At 45.7% G+C, this 24,244-nt stretch overlaps 1 protein-coding gene across 3 annotated transcripts in view; it reads left to right on the top strand.

Moving 5' to 3' along the window:
- The window catches only part of DPF1 (double PHD fingers 1), a 504,909-nt gene that overhangs the window by 184,327 nt on the left and 296,338 nt on the right, over positions 1 to 24,244 (top strand). For 2 of the 3 annotated variants that reach the window (XM_085625765.1, XM_085625763.1), the window contains exon 3: positions 17,469 to 17,576. In XM_085625765.1, coding sequence (XP_085481891.1) covers positions 17,469 to 17,576 — 108 coding nt within the window. The remainder of the gene's footprint in view (positions 1 to 17,468; positions 17,577 to 24,244) is intronic. The other variant, XM_085625764.1, reaches the window with a different exon arrangement.

Here is a 24,244-nt window from a genome sequence, read left to right as displayed (position 1 = left end):
ACTGTTCGTTGCCTTTGCCCCACACCACAAAGGTAACGCCATCTCCAAAGCAGGGATAGCCAGATGGATAGTTAAGTGTATTCAAATCTGTTATCAAAAGGCAAAACGCACATTAACTATTCCACCACGAGCCCACTCAACACGTAAGTTGGGGGCTTCCATGGCCTTCCTAGGAAATATTCCCCTGCATGATATATGCAGAGCAGCCACATGGTCCACTACACACACATTTACAAAACACTATTGTGTAGATGTGCAGTCAAAACAGCAGGCAGCTGTAGGACAGGCTGTTCTCAAGACACTTTTTCAGACCGCTGCAGCTGGCACGGGTAGCCGCCGCTAATAGAGGGCACTGCTATGTATTCTATGCACAGATATGAATTCAGCAGCCCACATGCCTCGAACTGAATATGCTACTTACCAGTATGCATCTGTTCTTGGCATGTAGGGCTGCTGACATTCATATCGCCCTCCCTCCTCCCCGGCGCCTGTCGCAGCTGCAGCTCTCAGAATTACTGCAAGCATGGTCATCACTTTCTGTATCTACTCCATCACTGCCACAATGGCGAAAAACAATCTGAGGATGGAGAGGATGCCCATGCGCACTGTAGTCCAGGGGAGGAGTCACCTATCCAAGGATACTTCGAAGACTCTTCCAGGACAACAACGTGCAAACATCCGGACCCAACACTAGGCGGCGATCTATGCACAGATATGAATGTCAGCAGCCCTACATGCCAAGAACAGATGCATACTGGTAAGTAGCATATTCAATATATATATTTTCTTTATTTTTATTTTGAGTATCAGAGCGCTTTACAAATTTACTGACAGCAGAGACAAAAAAGCAATAATAACAAAAATACAGGATAAGGCAGTATCCAGAAAATGGAAGGTACAATTTACAATGTTCAGAGAGCAGAGGAGGTAAACCAATAAAAACAAAAACAAAAACAAAATAGATATCCAAAATAGGATAGAAGACATTCTCCAGGAGTTGGGTCCAAGGTGAAGATTGCCTCCTTCTGGTGATTAGAGAATAGAAGCAATTAAAGATGGCTTCTATCTAGGACGAGACATGCGAGATACAGTCAGCTTTCCGATGTAACCCTTAATTGGGTCAGTGAAGAACCCACGGGGGCGGGTGGGGTCTATTGTGTGAAGTATGTTTGTTTCCTGAGACGTGGCCAGATAATGCATGCCGCAAAGATTTCAGTGCATCATTTCTAATGCATGGTTATGTGCCCGCCTGCCACAGGTGGACAGCACTGTACAAATGCTATTCCCTCAAAAAAGCTTGTCAAACACATGCCAGAACAGCAGCACTGCTACTGGTAAGTGTAGCCCTTGTGTAAGACAGATGAAACTGTTAATACACTAGGTCCATTTCCAGACGCAAGTACTTAAAACATGGTGAGTCAAGCAGTGTCCCCTTGAAAAGAAGATATCTGAAGCAGCTTCCAGTCTCAGTCTAGAGAATGGCAATACTTTCCATCTCGGAGAAGCTTGGATCTGCAGACAACCTCTCTCTGCAATGAACAATCTTCCCTCTGCAAGAAGAGCAGCTGGTAATTTCTTAGAGATGAGGTTGACAACAAGAGCAGGGCCGGAGATTCAGTTGTGCTCCTTCTGCTCTTCGCTCTTGATACTGGTGTACTGTGCACACACCCACGTGGCACCACCGATAGCGTTGGCAACACATGTGCATAAACTTGGATGCCATCCTATGACATATTAACCTCTGAGTCACAAAATCCTATACCAAATTGTAAATTTTTCAAAAGAAGAAGGTCTCAAAATGATATTTCCATGTTACAGGGATTCCCTTGACTGACTGTTGCTAATCTAAGTACTACCTCCATTGTGCAGCCGGTGTTTGGGGGGATTTCTGCTATTAATCAGCACACTGGCCATGTGCGACATGAATGACAGAAAACAATACCACAGCTGTCCAAATACATGTTAATGTGACACCACCAGCAAATGATTATTTTAAGTATATTCTGCTGATCACTCTAGCCACTGTCACATAAGTCACATAAAACAAAAGATTAGCTTAGTTGTTCTCGAAAGCTCTCTTGACCATAAGCATCAAGTTTGTAGCATCTATAAAAACTTCGTCCACCAAGCAACTCATACCATGTATGACATAACCCACAAGTGCATTATACCAACCACTCATGCAAGCCCCAACTTGCAATAGTTAGATGAGGAGCTCCACAGGGCAATGTATGTGTTAAACAGATAACAACAACATGCGATTGCAAAACAATCACTAGCAGTTCACAGAAAAGTTGTAGTCTGTCCTAAAAAGAGAACTTGGTAATATGTAACAATATCGATCAAGAAAATATCAACCTAGTTTAGAAGTGGGTAGACTACCAGTAGATCAGCGGTTAGCCACCATCGTAGTCATTCATAAACAGGGTAAGCCAGCTGATAATTGTGGCTCATATAGGCCAATCTCACTCCTCAATGTGGAGACGAAGGTGTTGGCAAAAGTCTTGGTGAATAGACTGGTGTCAGTCATTGCATCGCTGGTCCACCCAGACCAATCTGGCTTTATGCCAGGTAGAAATACGGCCCTTAATATATGGCGTTTACATAAAGTGATGGCTCGTAGGAAATACATCGAAGAGGATGCAGCAGTGCTGTCTCTAGACGCATCAATGGCATTCGATTCCATTGAATGGCCGTATCTATTCGAGGTCCTAGGGAAAGTGGGAGTGGGCCCTAAATGTATAGCCTGGGTAAAGCTTCTATATACTGGTGTGCTGGGACAGGTGAGGGTTAATGGTTTTACATCTAGAACTTTCGAGCTACGAAGAGGTACTAGGCAGGGGTGCCCGCTCTCCCCGCTGATTTTCTCTCTTATGCTAGAGCTTCTCGCGGCCTGGGTGCGTAAAGATGTGATGGTGCGAGGATTGCACTGGGCAGATGACGTGGAAGATCCAATATCCCTTTATGCGGACCATATATTGCTATACCTGGCATCCCCGTATAAATCGATTAGGGTAGTGTTGGATATATTCATGAATTTTGGCAAATATTCGGGGTATGCGATCAATTGGCACAAGTCTGTACTGTTTATGTTGAGAGGCGCAGTTCCCCGCCTTCCGGCAGACTGCACTATAGCGGTCGCGACGGAGGGGTTTCGTTATCTAGGGATCTTTGTCACTTCAGATCTGGTTTGTTTCTACAGCTCCAGTTTGCCCCCCCCTTTGGCCCGATTACGGGCAGATGTTAAACATTGGAGGTCTCTGCTCTTAACACTGGTGGGGAGGGCGGCACTCTTTAAAATGCTGGCCCTTCCTCGTTTTCTTTATATACTACACAACTGTCCCCACCGGGTCCCAGACTCATATTTTAGAGCGGTTGAAGGGGAGATTTGCATGTGGCTCTGGGATGGCAGGGCCCCTAGAATAGCACTGCAGAAATTGACAAAAGGCTGGTACGATGGGGGCATAGCACTACCTGACCTACAGCGTTATTACTGGTCGGTGCAACTGGTGACTGTTAATCATTGGAAGTATCACGCCCCAGATGGCCCAGCATATGCCCTGGACCGATACCAAATGGATCGCTCCGGATATTTGGGGCCCCTATACACTACTGACAGGAAAAATAGGGGGAAGTTCTTTGGACCCACCCAACACACTATGGAAATCTGGTGTGTGGTTACTGCCCGGCTGGGATGGAAGGGCGTTCTCTTGCAGGCTACACCGTTGTGGTTCACCCAGAAACTGGGAATGCTGTGCTATCAGCCCGTGTTTGATAAATGGGACCTCATCGGGATATCAGCAGTAAGGGATCTGGTGAAAAAGGGAGCAATGCTCACCTTTAGTGATCTCCAGAAACAATATGATCTGGCGCAGGGAGAAGTGTATAGGTATTTACAGATCAGACATGCGCTAAAGGCGGCGTTTCCATCCCTTAAAGATATACCAGAGTCATCACCTCTGGAAGACCGTTTGCTAGACGGGCCCCTCACTTCAAAGGCAATATCTCTCACCTACAAGAAATTGAGTAATAACCTGCCGGACACTTTCCCGGAGCTCAGGGAGCGGTGGCAGGATGACATCGGTCCTATAGACGACGAGGACTGGCAGACGGCACTCATGTCCCCGCGAGAAGCGGCTATTACACAGAGATTTCGGCTGATCCAGCTTAGGATACTCCACCGATCATACATATCCGGGACAGTTTTGGTGAGAATAGGGACTAGACCTGATGACCGTTGTGTAAGGGGTTGTGGACAACAGGCCACATTCTACCATACTCTGTGGACTTGCCCAAGGATACGTGCCCTTTGGGAAGGAGCCTCAGACCACATGAGTACGGCTTTGGGGAAGGAAGTAATATTAACGCCACAATTGGGACTGTTGAAAGTTTGGGAGGCGACAGATCTCACAGAGGTTGAACAGCAATTCACGACACTGGGATACACGCTGGTGAAACGGGAGCTAGCGAGAGGCTGGGGGGAAGCGAACCCACCACTTGTCACCGTGTGGGCCAAAGAAATGGATAGATGTATGTTGGCGGAGACTGAGGTTTTTAAGGCTCAGGGGTGTCCCAAGAAGTGGGATAGGAAATGGTCACACTGGAATAAGTATCGAGGGGAGCCCTGCGTGTCACCTACTGTTGAAATGGAGATGCATAGACCAGCAAGTATTGTAGGAAATGCTTAACGTGTAACCAAAAGTAATGTCTGCTTACTTTCTATAGACAACCTTCAACATGTCGTCCAATCATGTTATGTATGGCTGTGATTGAAACCAATAAACAAAGTTTTAAAAAAAAAGAAAATATCAACCTACAACTGTAAAGAGTGTAGAATATTGACAAGCAGCAATATCGAGTGTAGGATACCGACTAAGTCTATATCATGAAGATGATTACGCTAAATTGCAACCCTATCTTCCTCCTCGCAATCAGCGCCCAGGATCTTTTATTTACCCACTAAACAGTGATGGAGGGGAAAAACATTTCATAACATGATGACAATAGCATACCTGAAAGTACCACAGACTCCAACTTTAGGTTTATCAATTTATTATAAGGCCAAGAATAATAAGATGTACACACATCGTAAAACCATCATATAGAGACACAGGAAAATCAATACAGAGCCGATCCTACGAATATTAGTGATTTGGCACAATAGGAATAAAATAGTGAACTCCAAGAGTAATATACAGCTTAAAATAGAAACAGAGTCCAATTCTCTTTTCATGAGAAAATAAATCAAATCTGTCCCTACACTTTGCTAAAGGATTCCCATCTAATGCCTTTCTATCAGATCCCACAGGTGTCCGCACGTGTTGACTTCCTAAGAAGTACTCACGTCAAATGGGTTAAGGTGCTTCAGGCTAGGAGCGAGGTCTAAGATACTCCATTCTCTCCGAAAGCTAGCTGAAGTCTGGGGTCTCTGTCCCTGCACATCATATAATACAGAATTCGATTCTCAGTTACATCCTGGTAAACTGTTCCACTGCAACTTTTTCTAAATGGGGAGGTTCATGCCTTTTAATTAAGAAGGCTTTGTGAGGTGCAGTGGCCTTGGTTCCCAGAACAGTCAGACATGAAAGATATCCTCCCTTCTCGCTTCCTTCTGTCTTCAAAGCATTCCTTGTATCTTCTCCCATCTGAAAATAACGAGTTGGCATTCCGATACCTGCAGTAGGGTGAGAACACTGCTATGTCTCGAAAACAACATGCATTTCATTATTTATTTCTCGAGAAGCCATGGAGGTGCAAAACAAGTACAGTCTTGGGCCTAGGGAATCGGGCAATTTAAACACAAACGGTTACATTACATGACTATGAATTGTCCTGCGTTTATATACGCAGGCATGATGATACATACATGATCATTTTATAACACAGCACTACAGTGAATGTGTAAATGATTTCCACTAAATACATATTCATGATTATAAAACACTGCACTGGATATGCTTAATTGTGGGTACATGGCAACTATGACTATAATGTACCCATACAAAATAGAGTGCTAAAAGCACATATAAGTTATTATACATGTACAATTATAACTCAACATTTAGACACCTTGAAGGTGGTCAATGTCCATGAATTTGAGGTTAGGGATAGTAAGGCATCCTGTAGCTATATGTCCGTGCCTTCACAGCATAGTGTTGCTCTTTATACTGCATCCAATATTGTTGTAGAGCGATATTGTGCACTCAATATTGTTGCAGGGTGTCAGAAATTGGGTTATTTGTTGAGGGATGTAAGCACCCACCTCAAGTTATAATCACAGTCATTGTCAGGGTGAATCACTAAAGTCAATAAATAAACCTTAGCTCAAAGTTTAAATGTAAAAAATAAAAAAAATCCAAATTGAATTGACTGAAGTTTAATAAACAAAATGACAAAAAGCCAATAAGTATAAACAAATATATGAATGAGTGTAGAGTAGAAATAGCGCCACCAAGAAGCACAAAGTGCCAATGATACTTAAGGACCAATCTGATGCTGACCGTGATGGAGGGCAGGTCGGATACACTAACTAGGATCGTACTAGTCAAAGATGTTTTTATTGACAAGTAGGGCCGCAGTAATAATTTCCTGTAACACTTCATTCATACACTCCACTCAAAGATTATATTTCTAGTCACCAGCACTTCAAGCTCTCTCAGATAAAATCGGTAAGTACACTAGCCCCTGATTCCTATCACTACCACAAAAATACGTATTGGTTGCCCAGCAGTTGGGTGTCAGTTGGGGGTCTGCTGCCAATAACATGACAGAGCATATCAGGGGCTATGATTGTAGTCTTTTTTGCAGGACTTACATAGGTGTATTTTGGGTTTGCCCACCATGTCCTTACATAACACCAAACATAAAAATAGACTATAAAATAAAGACTTAACTATGGTTGGCCTTTTCGTTTCTTATATAAAAATGAAACCGTTGTGCGGGGTCCGGATGGTGTGGCTGCCGACGCTTCTTTCAACTCCTGTGACCTCTCTTCTGCCGCAGCGTGTGTTTTACTGCTTGTATTATATGCTCTTCCTGTTTGCTAGCGGCCGGCCTGAAGGTTGTAGGCCCATCTTTGTACATTTTTTGGATTCTGTAATAAACGGTTTAAAAAAAAATAAATAAATAAATAAATAAACTATGGTTGGCCATATGCCCTTGTACATAGAGGGTTTTGACTATTTCTCTAAAAAAGTATCAGCTCAAATGGTCCCTCTTGGTTCAGCAAACAGAAATATAGATGCTAGGCTACCACGTCCATATAATATTCAAATTAAGTTGTTACATTTTTTTAAAGTGATCTTTCATACGAAACCATGGTATCATTGTATTTCGTCAATGTGTAAGGATTCACATCTCAACTATAGGCAGGTCCACTGGACTTTTACGATTCTGCGGCTAAGATGTTTTACACATAATTACAGATTTGCTGCACTTTCCCCAAATTCCATCACCTTCTGCATGATTTGCAGATTTTAATAAAAATTGTTCTTACTCAAATGGATCAAGTTACTAAAACCACTGCCACGCATGTTGCCATGCAACTACCAGCCCTTTACAAAGGTTATCTGAACACTTTTCAGTGGCTGATTTCTGTATTTAGGTATTAAACAGATAACTGAAATGAAGCCTTAGTAAAATGATAAAATAAAGAAGTAATACTGTCAGAAAATGTACCGCATAACGCTGCATTATTTGCCTTTTCGTGCCACTGAATTTAGATAACTCTGCCTCACAATTTGACCCTCTCTACCCCATGATTCCAGTGTCCCTGACTACAGGCAGGACAGCTGTAATTATGAGGTTATTTGGCCAATGTATGGCTTATCACTCTTGCCACATAATCTGCCATCTCCTTCGTGATTTTCGGAGTTCAACAACAAAAATGTATTTGTACATTAAATGGATCAAACTTTTGAAATGAGGTGGTGCAGCCAAGTAACATCCCCTTTGGCCTTTGCTGATTACCTGTATTCAGTGCTTGAAATGGGAAAAAAAGTGCAGGTACTCTGTACCAGTACTGTCCAATTAAAAGTATTGCATCTATCTTGAGAAGTGCCGGCACTGTCCCGCTCAAAATAAAAAAGTGCCGGTACTCAGTACCGGCCCATTTAAAACACTGTCTATATTTCGAAGTTAAACTGGTAATGATATAAACACTTTCCCCCACGCAGTATTAATGTGTGTTAATGACAAAAAGCGAATTGAAACGGCCACACAATGTGCTGACTTTTTGTGGCGTAATTTAGTCAACATTGCGGCGTAATTAGTTCTTCTGCTGCTGCTGCAAAATTGAAGCGACCCTGCCTATAGGGCAAAGCCGTAAGGCAAGTGTTCCAGAAGTGGGCGGGGCAAAAAGTATACTGCTTTTTGCGACCGAGAAAAGATGTACTCGAACAACCAAACCCACTGAAAGCCACTCCAGACAGTGTCACGTGCTCCGCGCCAGTACCCGGCGCGCGGAACACATTCCCTTCCAGATGTTCCAGCAGAGCGCTGCCCTCTGCGCCCCGGCAGCGGCTGCGCGGCCTGCCGGTGGCTGTCAATTAGCACTTCCTCCTTGTTTGGGGTGGCAGGCGGGCAGCTGTTATCGGCTCCGGGGCTTCGCAAGGGAAGAGATAGGGGCTTCCCGTCTGTTGTCACCGGTGTCCTGCAGGGTACCTCACGCGACATCGGACTCGCGAGGTGTGCGGCCTGCTGCCGCGTGCTCTGTGCTGACGCTGGCTCATGTCTACCCACTGAATGAAAATATTTACAAAGAGCAGAAACCCCACGTGCTCCTGGTTTACAAACTCCAGAGAGGTGATGTCTGGTCTAAAATCGCGCCGCGTGGTGGGGAAGAGCACGGGACCCAAGCTGCAACCAGAAGCAGCATGGCACCTGCCCTTTAAGCATAAGAGCAGAGTGGGCTTCTGTCCAGCCTTACTGTAAGCAATTTATGTACGACCCTTTTTTTTTTTTTTTTTTTTTTTACATTTTAGAGCTTGTAGCCTTGCATTTATGACAGGAAGAGCAAAGCACCAACGACTAGAATGCAAAGGGAGGTCATGCATAAACTCCACACAGAGGCGCAACTAGAGCCAAATTTCGGGGGGGGGCGGGGGGGGGGCTGAGCAAAAATTTCGGGGGGGGGGGGGGTTGAATCTTTCAAGCCATAGGCAGAGTGGAGCTGCAGGGGCTCTTAGAAGGGGTGAAACAACAGCAAGGCCTCATTAACATGCAAATGGTCTTTTAAAGACCTGTGAAGTGCTCGGGTGCGGCTGCTTTTTTGCCCGGGAAGGTGTCTCATCCCGGGCTGCCACACACGACGGGGGGGGCTGAAGCCCTTTGAGTCCAATGGGTGTTGCGCGCCTGACTCCGCACACCTGGACGACGTGCCCCTTCGTTAGAGACAGCGTATGTTTAGTGCAAGGTGTGGTGCCTTATCTCACACCCTGAGCCAAAGGGAGGCCCCCTCCTGACCTGCTCTCCCCTGCACCACTAGCTCTCACCTCCAGCCCCATCAGACTTCACCCGTGCCCATACTTTCCGGTCGATCATTATATTCCCTCACCACCAATACCAGGCATCATTCGCCCTGCTTTCATCACTTGCATAGGTCCTTACTAGGCCCGCCCCATGTCAGACCTCAACTCTTTGCTGCCCTGCTAGGGTTTGCCTCCCTGCACCCCTCATCAGGCCTCCAAGCACTGCTCCCTCATCAGGCCTCACATCTCTCCTACCCCATCGCCTTTGGCTCAGGTTGTGAGTGAGGCCTGTTGAGGTGCAGGGGTCTCACCCTCCTGCAGCCCATAACGATCACACCCTTACGTTTCCATTAGAACTCCCATCCAGTTCTCTCATTAGCCCCTGCGTCCTTACCGGGTCGCCCCTCGCTCCTGCGTCTCCCCTCCCTTCCCCTAAGACCTCACTCACATCCTTACTCTTCTATCAGTCCTCACCGCTCTCTCTTCCTACCAGGCCTCACCTCCCTCGTGCCCGCTCAGGCCTCGCCATGCTGCTTCTACCTCCCTCCCTCTAGTTAGATCTCTTCTCCCTGGTCCCAGCCAAGCCTCTCCTTCCTGTGTCACAGCCAAACAAGTCAGATACATAATTACAAAGGTTTAAACATATTTGGCAGGATTATTGTGCCATTCCACAAGCTTCAAACATTTCTGAGCTGTTTTTAATCAACCTCTGACCTTTGAAATACTTGGACTTTTAAGGACCGTTCCCAATTAATTATTTTATTTGTACATTTTAATCTTTTCCTTGTATTTTTAATGACCTTTTCGTCTATTGTAGTTTTTAGAATTCATATACAAAGGTTCAAATTCCAGGTAACACACATGAACAAGCATTAGCAAAGCCAGTAGCCCTGGCGTTGGCCACCAGCCTTTTGGCAATTCTTGTTTGCTGCTGGGACCTCATCAATCTAAACAAAAGCACTGGCTAAAGGAAAAAATGTTATTTTGGTCTCAAATAGCACATATTGCCATAGTCCTCCCTAGCACTGAAGGAAACTACTTTGTGTATTCCTGTGCTCCTTGGAAAAGGACAGTCCAAGCCGTAACTCATGGTGAAGTCACACAATGGCTGAAGTGAGCTGACACATGGCCCCTTGATGCATGCTGGAGTGGGTGGAAGAAAAATGTGCATGACAGAATCCCTGATCAATGGATGAAGTCTAGCAGAAACCCCACACTTAACTATGTTATTCACAAAAGTGTAGTAAAATTAAAAGGTCTTGGCTAATACTGATTTAAAAAAGCCAATCGGTCTGGCATGAACTGCCAGCCTCTTGCCTTTGGGAAAGAAGACGTGAAAGAAAGAATGAAAGGAGAGTGAAAAAATGAAAGGAAGACAGGGCCAAGATGGTGGACTATTTTTAACACTGCTCTGCCACCCATCCCTGTTATCCAATACTTTATAACCCCCAGGAGGGGCATCCACACACTGAAAAGAGCTTACTGGGCTGCCCAAGTACCCCCTCTGTGTTCCTGTCGATGCTGCACCTGCAACAACCCGTGAGTGGGCACCGTGGATCTGTGGCCTGGGGTGGACTGCATGATCTAGGACACTGATTGAGAGGCGCGTCCTGAGTGCACTGGAGGTGAGACTGCTGGACTGAGCCGGCGTGGATCTGTGGCCTGCCACGGGTGGGGTGGCGGCCTGCGGGACCCTCAGTGGGGTTGAACCCGGCTGACCGCCTTCCTCCCACCCTTCACTGACACCGTGGGTGTTGCTGGACCCCGGGTGTGCCCCAGCCCATTGCGCACAAATTTCCCCCGCCTGCATGGTGCTGAACTGCGGGGCTTACTGAGTGAGCTCCCGGCGCCACAGAAATTCCTGCCGTTGATCTGAGGCCTGGGGTGGGGCCTACCACACGGGCCCACCACACGGGCCCAGAGACGGGGGAATGGCTCCCTGCTCCTCGCTGGGAGTCTGCCTGGGCTCCCCTTCAGAACTAGAAGGGCTCGTGTTGCATGGGTTCGCCCCACATTTATTTGGCAGCCTACGCCCATCAATACTCATTCAAGCACTTGTTCTACCTATCAGGAAAATTACGGGCTCCCTCACTGAAAAATATGTTCTAGGTACAGTTGTTTGCTGGCTCTTTTTACCCTGTGCCACTTAGCTCACTACTAGCTACTTAGTCATAATCTCTTTCGTTGGCACTGTTTGGGGACCCCTGGTGGTGGTGCAGCAGAGATACAACGCCTCAATTCATCCTTGCAGTTTTTGCGCCTCTGGATGCTGTGACGTTTCTACTGTTGCAGCCATCTGCGCTTTGGGCTGCATGTGCTGCGTTGTGCCACACTACACTGGAGAGCAACTGTGGGTGGGCCCATGATCTATGGTTTTTGGCCCCTTCCTCCCTGATGCCTACGCCCTGAAGCTGGCTGCTCCCCTATCTGTGGAAGAAGATAGAAGTGAGTTGCGTGACTGTTGCTTGCGTCTACTGCCTTAGCTGCCTTTGACACAACACTAGACCTCTTAATCATTATGCTCTCTGGCAGATCCTTGCAGACCCTGATTGTTTGCACTGCAGTGGCTTTTTTGCTGGTAGGGATTGCTGGGATGGGCCGTACTCGGAACACCACCTCCAGGACCTCCTCACGTTCCACATCGTCTGAGGGAGCTGATCGATCGGATCCCCTGACCTGGCCATCACCCCCTGGAGACAGGATTGATGTGGTATTGGCGGCTATAGAACACTCCCGGGTTTCCCTGGAATCTAAAATTGACAATGTAGTCGCAGATCTCACACTACTCCATGCTGATCTCAGGAAATTGGCAGATTATCAACAACGGAACAAACTCTCTCGGAGAACCAACCTGCCACTAAATTATTGGAACAACATTATTGGAACAACAAGTGCGAGAATATGGTTCTAGGATCCAGTGCCTGGAGTCTAGAGTGGAAACGCAGAGGGTCGCTCAAGACGCAATAATATCCACCTTATTGGCCTCCCAGAGGGGGCAGAGGGTCATGATGTGGTCGCATTCACTGAACGGTGGGTCAGGGAGCTGCTGCCGGAATCCTCCATGTCATCTTACTGCACTGGTGAAAGGGCACACTGAATTCCCTCATGGAGACCCGCCCTGGGCGATAGCCCCTGACCATTCATTTTTAAAGTATTACACTATTGTGACAGAGACTCCATTCTGCGTGAAACCAGGAAAGTGGAAGACATCAGGCTTGACAACGCACACCGCAATGTTCTTTCTGGACTACACCATAGGAGTGCAACCAGTTGCGGCTCCTCCGCTAAGGTGGAGGAGCGTCGCCCCACTGCTTTTAAGCAGTGTGACTAAAGGAAAAGTAAAATTATAATAACTGAATGTTATTATTTTATTTGTTCCAGCTGCTTTGCGAGCAGGTGGGTGGATGGGGCTGCACAGCTGCAGGGCAGGGGAGGAGTGGTGAGCACACGGAAGTGCGGATGATGCTTTGATAGGCCCTCTGGGGCTGGCCAAGCAGTCATGTGCACTTTCCATGTTTTCCATCCAGGCTGCAATACAGCCTGGGAGGAGAACATGCCCAAGCCCCCAGTCCCAGTCTGAGCGCAAGAACCTTGGTGCTCAGACCAATGTGGCCAGGCTGCACTGCATTGTAGCATTGTGATTGGTCAGGGGAGCTTGGGTGTGCTTCCTGGTTCCTGTTCTGACGCAGAAGAGAGCGGGAGCAGAGACGCGGGACTCGGCGATAAGGTAAGTGGTTTCTTTTTTTTTTTTTTACATTCCCCTTCCTCCTCCCCTTCCTCTGCCCCCGATCTGTGCCGGCCGCCGCTGAGTGCAACGCCAACGCAGTTCCTTCTTTGCAGTAAAACAGCAACTGTGAACACTGGATATTTACTTTTCCATGCGCAGTTAGTTGCATGTGGTATCTGCTGACAAGATTTTTTGATACATCACAAGATGCCTGGAACTGCTTGAGGCCTCTGGACTCTTCTCTGGTCCCTGACCAAGCGGGTGTGGGGGGCAGCAGGGGGTCCACAAGGAGCCCACCTGGATCACGTCATCGGCATAAAAAAACACCACCCCCTGGCCCGAATATGGAACAGATCATAACAGAGCACTGATGGGCTGTCCAGGAGGCTGCATGGATCAATGATGCAGTTACTGGTACTGATCAAGATGCAGTATCTAACCGATTGTCTGCAGTGTGCCCATCAGATACCAACTCTACCAACCTGCCGGATGTCACCCCACAGATGTCTTGTGACATTATTTGATGTAATCCTGCTTTGGTCTGTAAAATACTTTTTTAAAAATCATTATTTCGCTCTCCTGCCTATCATGATCTACTGCGCACAGATCGGGCCTCTCCAAGTTGTGAAGGACCAGGCATGTTGATGGTGAGCGGTGGTGTCCCCATCCCTCTGGGTCGGCATACCCACACGGGGGTTGCAGCTGGGCTGAAGTCAGGATGCTCCTGGGGGCCCTACCTTATCTCTGTACTGTTAGGGATTGATGCTCTGAATGACCTATGAAGCCACATACTCCCACACCCACATCTTTTACGGTTCACTCTTTTTGACATAGTTTGTGTGTCAGTTTGGGCAGTCTACCCTAAGGTACCCCCTCTTGGTATCGACAACACTCCATGTTGGCATAAGGTTCAAGTTTCAAGTTGCATTGGTTCTACTGCACGCGCATCTCGGGGGATTCCAACCCTGCCCTTCCATGTAGTCACGTGTACACTCTCAGACTTCAATATTATACACTGTTTCACCCAGCTATAATATGACACCTCAGAACATTATCACCTGGAATGTCTGTGGTACGTATACCCCATTTAGTTGCTATGCAGTATATTCATATCTCAAACGCCGCGTTTCCCACATCGCTCTATTGCAGGAGTCGCATTTAACACTTTCAGAAGCGATCAAATTGCAACGGAAGTGGAGAGGGCAGGTTTTTGCCACAAACTACTCTTCTTATGCCCGAGGAGTGTTAATCTGGGTACCCCGGGGACTAATTTTCTGGTGGAAGAGGTTTTGATAGAGGCAGAGGGTAGGTACATATTCATTAAGGGCAGGCTCACTGGGTGTCTTCTCCTGTTGGGCAATATTTATGTACCTAATGCTGATCAGGGCTCCTTTCTGCAGTCACTTTCCCAGATACTCTCAAGTTGGTATGACCTCCCATGGTTGATAGGAGGTGACTTTAATAGTGTCTTGGACACAAGCCTGGACCGCTCATTTTCTCCTTTAAAACGTACAGCAGCCTCTATTAATGCCTCGACGCCGAAAGACTGGTTGTATCAATGGCATCTGGCAAATATATGGAGGTCCCGTAATCCCACTACACAAGTGTATTCTTTCCATTCCCACTCACATAAACTACATGTTAGAATAGATCGGATATTATGCAAGCCCAATTTACTACACTCCATTGCCCATAGTGTGCATTTTGAGTGAGTGCAGTCAATCAGGATGCTAATATGATGGCATGAAATAACCTACCAAAGCAAAATTCAAACAACTCAAACTCTTTAGACATAAACTTGAGGAACTGTTAATTTATACATATATAATATGCAACAGAGAAATCCTGAACTCAGGGCAGTTCCCAATATTTAGCTGGAGTGCTGCTCCTTCACAGGGGACACATCTACAACACCACCAACACCCTCAACCTGCTCATTCCAAGTTTCTGTGTATCTAGTACATGTTTTTTGGACAGAACCTTTTAATTGTATTTTTTTACATCATAAGCAGGTCATCGACTACCAGCAGTGGTGTATAATGTTATAAACACGTATCTTACTTACATGTCCCCCAATCAAATAAGAAAGAAAATGATCATGCATGTTGCGTTCCTTTTGTCTGTGGTACCTGCGACAGTATCTACCGCTGCATCCAGAATCGGGTACAGTCTATGTGCTGTATCCATCCGAACTAGACCCGCTGATATTTAGCAGAGCATCCTCTTGCCCTGAACACTTCCTCCTCTGCCAAAATAGCATCTGCCCCTCCCCGCACCATTTGCTCCCAGTTAGGGGGTCGACACTTCTCCATTCCCTCCCAATGTTGCATTTGGCAATCAGCCTGATCCGACCAGCAGATGTCTGCGGCGGCCACCCTCACAACCATATTTATTCTTCACCATTGTAATTTTGGGATCTATGGAAAAGGTCAGCCTCAGCCGCTGCAGGTAAGAGCGGTGGGGCTGGCTAGAGGGGTGGGGGAGGGGGGATTTCGCGAGACGACCACAAGGCAAAATTAAATAAATAAATAATTTGTCCTCGTGCTCATCTCTCGAAATCCCCCACAGCCGGCCCCATCGCCCCACTGCTCTTACCTGCAGCAGCGGCAGCTGGAAAAGGTGTGACCTACAAATCCCTCCAAGTATGTGTGCACTCTTGACCAATATTTAGCAATGATTGAGCAACCGCAGATGATCTGGTGGAAGGAACCCTCTGTGTTGTTGCACTGCTAGCATGTGACTGAGGAGCATCTGCTCATCACCCACAGCCTGGAGGGATGAAAGGACACAAGATGCAGGTACTTGAACTGCATGAGTCTGTGGCAGGCAGAAATGGCCAACAGTCTAGGGGCCACGTTTGCTTCAGTCCACTCCTCATCACCCAGGATGCCAAGATCACCCACCCACATTTCCCTGAGGCTCCAAAACAGGTCAGGGGAATTAATGAGGAGCAAGCTGTAAATCCCAGATATGCCTTTTCTTTTAGCAGGCAATTTACGCATAGGATAGGCCCAGTACCATCCATGCCAAGCTAGAAAAGTGCCAAAGGCTTTTGCCATTTTTTATCTATGTCTTTAGCATAGGACTAGCAAGCGCTATTCATGCCAAGGCAAAACACGACAAAAGAATTGCATCATTGTGGGTACAGTATTATTGCTTTGGATTCATAAAAATACCATCCATTCCAGCCCACAATAAGTAAAACAACTCCTGGTACACATTTTAGTCTTGAACTCATCAGAGAAGCACAGCTTTGTCCAGACATGAAGGAGCACCCACTGTAAGTCCACACCATGCCCTTGCAGGTTTAGTGTGCTGCATACATTATACAAAAGAGAAACAGGGAACTCTGAGTGGATACCAATATTTAGGTGGAGAGTAGCTCCCCTCCTTCTGATTTGAAGTTGATTCTTTCCAGGCATCCATCCATGCAGCGTGACCAACTCCAAGGTTTTTTTGTGAATCACAAGCTACCCCACCAATAATGGCGGTAATACTTTGAATGTAAACTCTACAGATTTTAATATGTAGTAAATGTGAGTTTCTTCACGTCACTATAGTGTTGTGCTATATTTGACCTTTGTGGGACCCTCTTGTATAAATTTACTCAGGATTGCAAAATGCTAAAGCGTATTTTGAAGACATCTACAAAATGACCCAGTTTCCAGATTGACAGAGGGATATAAAACATTTTATTTGACTCTGTACTGTGTAGCTTTGTGATGAATATGCAACGACTAGGTACACACCTTGCTCCTGCTCATTCTTTGCCTATGTGGAAGAAGTGGGGGCCTGGTAGAGAGCGGCATCCAGTCATGCATCCCATATAACATATTTTAAAGAGAAGCCTTGTCTGTTTCATCTGAATTAAAAACCATTTGATTTGGTCAAGTGATATGGACGGATAGGTGTAATGTCTCTGCTTACCTTAGTGAATAAAGGATGCGCAGTGATTGGGTCAAACCATTGTAACCCTTTTAATCCTTTGCGTAGCAAACCGCATAATAAGGGCATTTGCAAATGTACATTACTGAAGGACTGCAGCTGTATGGCTGGGACATTCATTTACGCATATGCCCCCTCTCAACCTTGTGTTTCGTGTGTACCTCTCTCTGTATGTTTCCATTGGCTGCTAAACATGTTACTGTGACCCATTTTCAAGGCTGATTCATTGCCTGCCTTATAAAAATCTCCTTCATAAACTCAGTCGCCCTCTCGTTTGGTGCTTCAGAGTCACAATGTCTTCCTCTTGCTTGCTCCCCGTTGTACCACAGGTTCCTCTCCAGGACAAATATACACATACCCCGCTCGGTGCTGGCGGAAGAAGAGGCGGCTCAACATCTTGGAGGACCCTCGTCTGAGGCCCTGTGAGTTCAAGATCGGTAAGAAGATGGTGTGTGTCAGCTGGCTCAGGGCAGCTCTAGTGAGCTGTAGAGACCGCTCAGAGCCATGGCACTCAGACTCCCTTGTGAGTCCGAAGAGTACCGGGCCTTGGCAGATCTGATCCTTGTGGAAGTCCGGAGAGCCCATGGTTCCTGGCACATCTGACTCCAGTGGGAGTCCAGAGAGGACAGTCATGGCACGCACACATGTGACCTTTGTACACCTCTAGAGATGCCATATTTGCGACAACCATGATCCACTATGAAGCTTAGAATTTCTTAAGACGAGACTTATATGACAACCGCAGAGTTCAAGAGATGTACAGGAGGATGATATATCTAAGGTGCTGATGAAGTTCATTGAGGATGGGATAGATATGAACTCCGTGGAAGTCTAGATAGGATGGGGGTCAGCAGATACACATGTGGATGACTAGAGAACGAGGGAGACTGATAAAAACACCAAAATGTCCACAGATGTTTAGATAAGGTCGGGCCTGATATATCTGACCACTCTAAAAATGTTGAGAGTGTCCAAGCATCATGCCTCATGGAAGTAAAGGGGTGTATAAAGTTTGCAACATCTCTGTTGTCAAAAGAAGGTTAGTTAGGACAGGGGTAGGAAGCATCTAAACTTCTTTGGAAGTCTAGAAAAAACGCGTGTGACACATCTGATGCCCACCCAGAAGGGCATGGCATATCTGACATTGTAAAAACCTGTAGAGAGAGATATGATACACAGGAGCTCTAGTTGACATGCAGAGAGAATAGTGACACAACATGCTGGACTCTTGTGGAAGTCTAGAGTGCAGAATTGTTGATGCATCTGACCCTTTTGGTTGTTTCAAGAGGACAAGAGTGACAGACATCTAACCTCGGATCTAGTCTAAGAATTTTTGGAGCCCCAGGAAAAAATGATGTGTGCAGTTTGGGTGCTTCCTTTTACCCTGCAACAAGGCCTTTTGAGAGATGTGTTACAATCTGTCCTCTTTTTGGGCCCATTTTAGGTGGCGCAATAAAAGGGTCATGACAAACATTAGATAAGGGCGTGACACAAGGGATCCCAGGCGAAAATGCAGAGAAGACAGACTTGTGTCACAGCTGAGCCCCAAGAAAGTGTAGAGAGGAGAAGGGCATGATATATATGACCTGAGGAAGTGTAGAGAGGGCAAGGGAGTGACGCCCATAAGCCCGCTGAGGAGAGGACAGCAGCGTGACATGTGTGACTCCTGGGAAGGCTAGAGTGGGCTAGGGGATTGACACCTGTGACCTTTATGGAAATCGAGAGAATGAACCGTGGCTCATGTGATCCCTTGGAAGTCACTAATGACCTCTGACCCCCTAAACCCCAAGTAATATAGCATCCCAACCACAAAAGGTTCCTGCGCCTCGAATCACGCAATTTATGTATTTGTCATGTACCACTCATTCCTGGGCATTTTGATGTACCTGATGCCAGTTCCCAATGCAACAGAACAAAATCTCTTGCCTAGTGTACAGAATTGTTACATTTGAGCAGATCCCCTCCGTTTAAATACATTACGCCATCTGTTGATCTGAGGCTATCTTTTAGGGTGTATAACACACGAAACACAGGGGGTCTAACAGCCAAATTTGAGAGGCTACACTGTCGATACTGAGTCAACAAGATCTCAAAATATCTTTATCGCACACACATAACGTATTAATAAAGATAAAGAAGGAAAAAAGGCTAACACTACATGCATAGAGGAGACCGGTACATCATCGATTATTCGTAAAATGGCTGATTAATCCACAACAGATTGTAAAGGGTATCCCTTGGACCCTATTTTAAATGGTTTTGTTTAATCTATCTTTTAGGGTGCCCAGTGTTAGACCAAGAGGTTGTCAGGATATGCACACGAGATGAATGTCTATAGAAATAATCTAGATGGGGATCTTTTAAATAGCCAGTGGTTATTCTGGAATTCCAGGTGGTCTGCTACCTCCATAGAGGCCTCTTCTCTTGAGTGCCCAGATCTGGGAAAACAGCATTTGCCCACCGTCGACCATGAAGGAAACCCAGTGTCTACTCGCTTTTGCCGGCATGCACAGTCTGGAACAAAGCAAGATAGGCGGTGAAACAATCTGTATTTGCATTTGAACATGAAACGACCAGAATGTGTCTTTTTAAAACAGATTTGAATGCTAATTTGGTTCTCTTTTGTGTGCAGAGTGCTCATTGTTTCGGTACCTCTTGTATTGCTGATACTGCAATTTGAAGTATGCTTCCATTGTGCAATGTCGTGCTTCCAAAATGCCTTGGTATGCGGGCTTTGACAGTGTTTATGCGGATGTCAGTTTGTAAACCAGGAGGTTGTGGCTTCTTCATTTTATTGTGCTGGAGATGAGATCCTAACACTGCCAAAGGAGGTTCTTTTCGTCTGTTTTCATAATAGCTCGTTTTGTTCTTATGAAGCTCTGCAAATAACAGCTGTTACTGTCGCTCGACTTAAAGGGACTGAATTTACTGAATGCACTGAATGTATTCAAGGTACTAAATGTATTGACCTTGAAGAAGACTTTGACTGGGCACTGCCGGAACTCCAGCTGGTGACCCGAGCATCGCACTGTCTGCAACCAGTGCCATAAGAGACGAGCCTCTTAAGCGAGCAAAATGTGGAGATTGTGACACAACATCAGTGCTTAATTTGAGCCGGTGCTATCCGGTGCTCGGCACTTAATTGTCAACACCAGCACTTGTGACAGTCTGCACTGCACAAAGCGTCGCTGGCTAAGATGACCACAACAGCAATCAATCATTAATTCAATATGCAAATGACTATTACCTGCCGCCCAAGCTATTCTTATAGCTTTGGGGGCCTGGAATAGTCCGAATTGTGACAGTAGCGGTGTGATGGTTAGTAGTTGTGTTGTTACTTTAACACATCGATATTGTGTCACTAAGTTGAGGTCAAAGTATCGAATCCACTGGTTATTTTAAATATCAAGCAGTAAGGTGGTGAGGGTGCAGTATCCATTCTGCATTGTTTCTGGGGGTGCGTTCCTTGGGCGCAATCCAGCTGCAGTGGTATAACGCTAAATTATGCCCCCCCCCTGCAGAATATGAAGAGGGACCCCTGTGTCTCCCATATCTTACATATATTCATTGGTCTCGGGTTGAATGGGGGCCCCTGAAGGGTTGAGGGTCCCTGCACTGCACGGGCCAAAGGGGCTTGTGTTACATCTCCTACAACCTCGGTTCACCAGTGTCTAACACTCCACTTAGTAGCAATGTAAGTGATCCAGCGGGAGGCCATGGTTGAACATTGCACAAAACCAAGTATTTTAATGGGGCCCATACACATTTACCCGAGTGTTCTTTCACGCTCCCTGGCCAAACCGCTGAGGGGTCAAGTTTTATAATTCACTTAAGTTCTGATTAGTCTACCTACCTAAACCATAAATCAGTTTGGGATAATATTCAATGCCTAACTAATCTTCATAAATCAACACTCTTCCTCTGGTTGATGCACCGTTAGTTGAGTTAGTTGATGGTGATATTAACAGTTATATAACTAGTTTACAGATCTCAGTGAAATAACCACAGACTGGGTAAGATTCATAAGTTTTATCTAAAATTTCAGTCATAAATTGAACGCTCATTAGTACAGATTCACAGTGCAAACTCCATCATTCTTCAAATGGGAGAACAATTTTCATTTAACAACACACTCAATAACACAACCTCATTCAACAAAATCAACGCATAAGAGTGGATAGATGTAGAGACAAAAGGCACACGATAAGATACATTTGCAAAGAAATATGCAAATTTTAAGACAGAATAATATTTACCTAGTAGAATATACTGAAAACCACCCCTCTGGCCAAAGGACTGGTGGAGATCCCCTGAGTCACATGCGCAGAGCATTTTTCTGACTTAAAGCGGGTTTTAGTTGCATCACATTTTATTCCACATTAATTAAGCATGCATAAACCTTTTCTCCCATGTATCAATGTCTGATGCGTATTAGTTTCGTCTCATCTACAGTTTTAACGGTTAATGAAAGTTAATAGAGGATTTCTCCGAGCAGGTTTCTTTTTCTCAAATCCTTGCTCCATCATAAGCACAAATAAAAATCTCAAGGAGACTCATGATGAATGAAGAACAGGGTGTAGGACACGATGGAATGCACAAAATTGAGAGAGGACACTACAGTGAAAAATCCACGAGATTCTTACATCCCAATACAACTTTTATTTTTTATCTCAGAAAAATCCGCCTGGATTCCGTGGACTACGTCCTTGTGACACCCGCCTCATAGAGACAAAAGAAAATGCAATTGGACGTAACATGGTAAAATCCACAAGCAATGCGTCCTACAAATTTACAAATACAATGGTTCTTAAGATACCCAATCAATATGTCCTACACATTTATAAATTCCACTCTAAAGAAATGAACAGAAAAGGTTAATCAGACAACCCAAAACTTCTCTGCTCATCCACCAGGGAAAACGAACTACATGTTCCCCTCCACAACACTTTAGATCTCTTGGCATTATCAAGAACACAAAACACCCTATACTGCTCGCACTTCAGGGAAAACTAACCGCACGTTCCTACCACAACACACTAAATCTCCAGGCATGACCAAGAACACAAACGCCGTCTACTGCTCATACTTCAGGGAAAGCTAACTCCACGTTCCCATCAACAACACAAATTCACTTAAGCAGCTAACACTCTCCCTCTACTGCATAATTTCAAGATCAGAAACACTCACTTCACTCCCCTACTGCCTCCAGACAGGATCAGCAGTAAATTCGAAATGTAGCCACACTGCTTCACCTCACCCCTCTACCATATCCACACAGTACCAGGGGCAGAAACTCAGAGACACACTACACCTCCTACTGCATTCACACAGCACCAGGGCTTCCTCAACTGCATTCACACAGGACTAGGGCTTCTCCTACCCTCTACTGCATCACAGGTAAACATGCATGGCAGACCAGTAACATAAAACGTCAACACACACACACCCTTCTGCATACACTATAGAACCGGGGAGAATACTCAACATGACACCATGTCACAATTGCACATACCACTCCAGCATACAAACTCCCCAAAAAGAATCCTAAAATTCAGCATGGCATTTAAAACCACTGGAGTGAAGCATAGCATATTTAGAACAGTATCTCTCCCATGCTCCCACTGGCAGTTAACTCGTCCTTTCCCCAGTGAGCGACTCCTCACCCGAGCATGCAGCAAACTATGCAGCACCAGCATTAACTCCAGTAGAAGTCATTTCAAATGATCACAGTTGAGCAGGTCTACATCAGCTTTCTCTTGACGCTGGACAGTCAGCTGTTTTAACACCTTGTGTAATAACTTATGGTCACTCGGCTCCCATTCCATGCAAAATTCACAAAAGCACATCTCCAGTTTCTCGCGCCACACCACTTACTGATACGTTTTAGTCAGAAGAGACTTTCTGGCAAAAGTCCTAACACCGCCCAACTCCTAGTACACGTCCTGTAGTATGTTTGTCTTCCACTTGGCTATTCTATTTTTTTGGCTAATTCATTTATAAATATACTTCCCTGCTACAGCTTCGGTCTGCATCATGTCTTTTGTGTGTGGTTTCCTCCTAAACCTTAAAACACCTTAAATCTTATTTGTTTTCGATATATGCGGTTGTCCCAGGGCTGTAACGACTGTCTGAGGTTTTCGTTAGCACCAAGAGATATTCTAGTTAGGGTGTTTGCTGCGCTTTACACATAGCCATGTACAATGGAACTGACATTTAAAATGTTAATATTGACCTCTTATATAAAGCCCACTACATGCTAGATTGTCTCGCAATAGAAGATATCCTAGTATATTTTTGTCAACTCAGTGAGGTGTAACTCTCAGTTTTGGGCTTGATCTAGTGTCCTTAAGGTTACACAAAGATCTCACCAAAGGCTGCTCAACCCCATGAACAATTTTATCTCTCAGATTCGAAGAGAGAGTTAGGAAAAAAAGACGGAAATGGGGAAATTTAACAATAAATGACAACTAAGTGTGTGGATGGGAAGTAGAAGGAAAACGAAAGAGGAAACCCAAAAAAGTGGTACAGGAAGGGAAGATTCGAGGGGGTGTAGAGAGGAAGCAGAACGCGGCCGCTTGCCATTTCTCATCAGGAGGTGTGCCTGGCAGCCCTTATTATTTATTGACACCTGGCTTACCCACACTGTGGCTCTGCTGTTGGCTTGCCGGTGAGCAGTCACTCATCTCGAATGGCAGACACTAATCACTTTCCTCTGGTGATTGGCATGAGGCGCATGAATAATTGACAGCCCCCGGACTTCCTGCGGACTGCGGCCCTACATCATGGCTAGTCAGGAACAGTGAAGAGGAGCTTCACTGATATTCTTACTTAATTATTAATCTGGCAGACAACTTCCATAAAGTTAGGCCGTTGTTGTTTGCCGTCTGCTGGAAGCAAAATACGTCCACGCAGAAAAGCTTATGGCCACCTGCATATGGCGTCTCACCTTTTGGCTCCATGCGCATGTCTCACTTAAATTGCTCCCTCTTACTTTCCTGACAGTGTCATGTAATGTGAAGCACGTTTTGCATAGCGCATGCGTTCCAGTTTTTGGGTTTAGAGCTTATCTGCGGTTGTGGGTTTACCACGGACATGCCCTGGCAGG

This window comes from Triturus cristatus, chromosome 9 (assembly GCF_964204655.1).
Source record: "Triturus cristatus chromosome 9, aTriCri1.1, whole genome shotgun sequence".
Taxonomy (NCBI): domain Eukaryota; kingdom Metazoa; phylum Chordata; class Amphibia; order Caudata; family Salamandridae; genus Triturus; species Triturus cristatus.
This window is presented reverse-complemented; position numbering and strand designations above follow the sequence as displayed.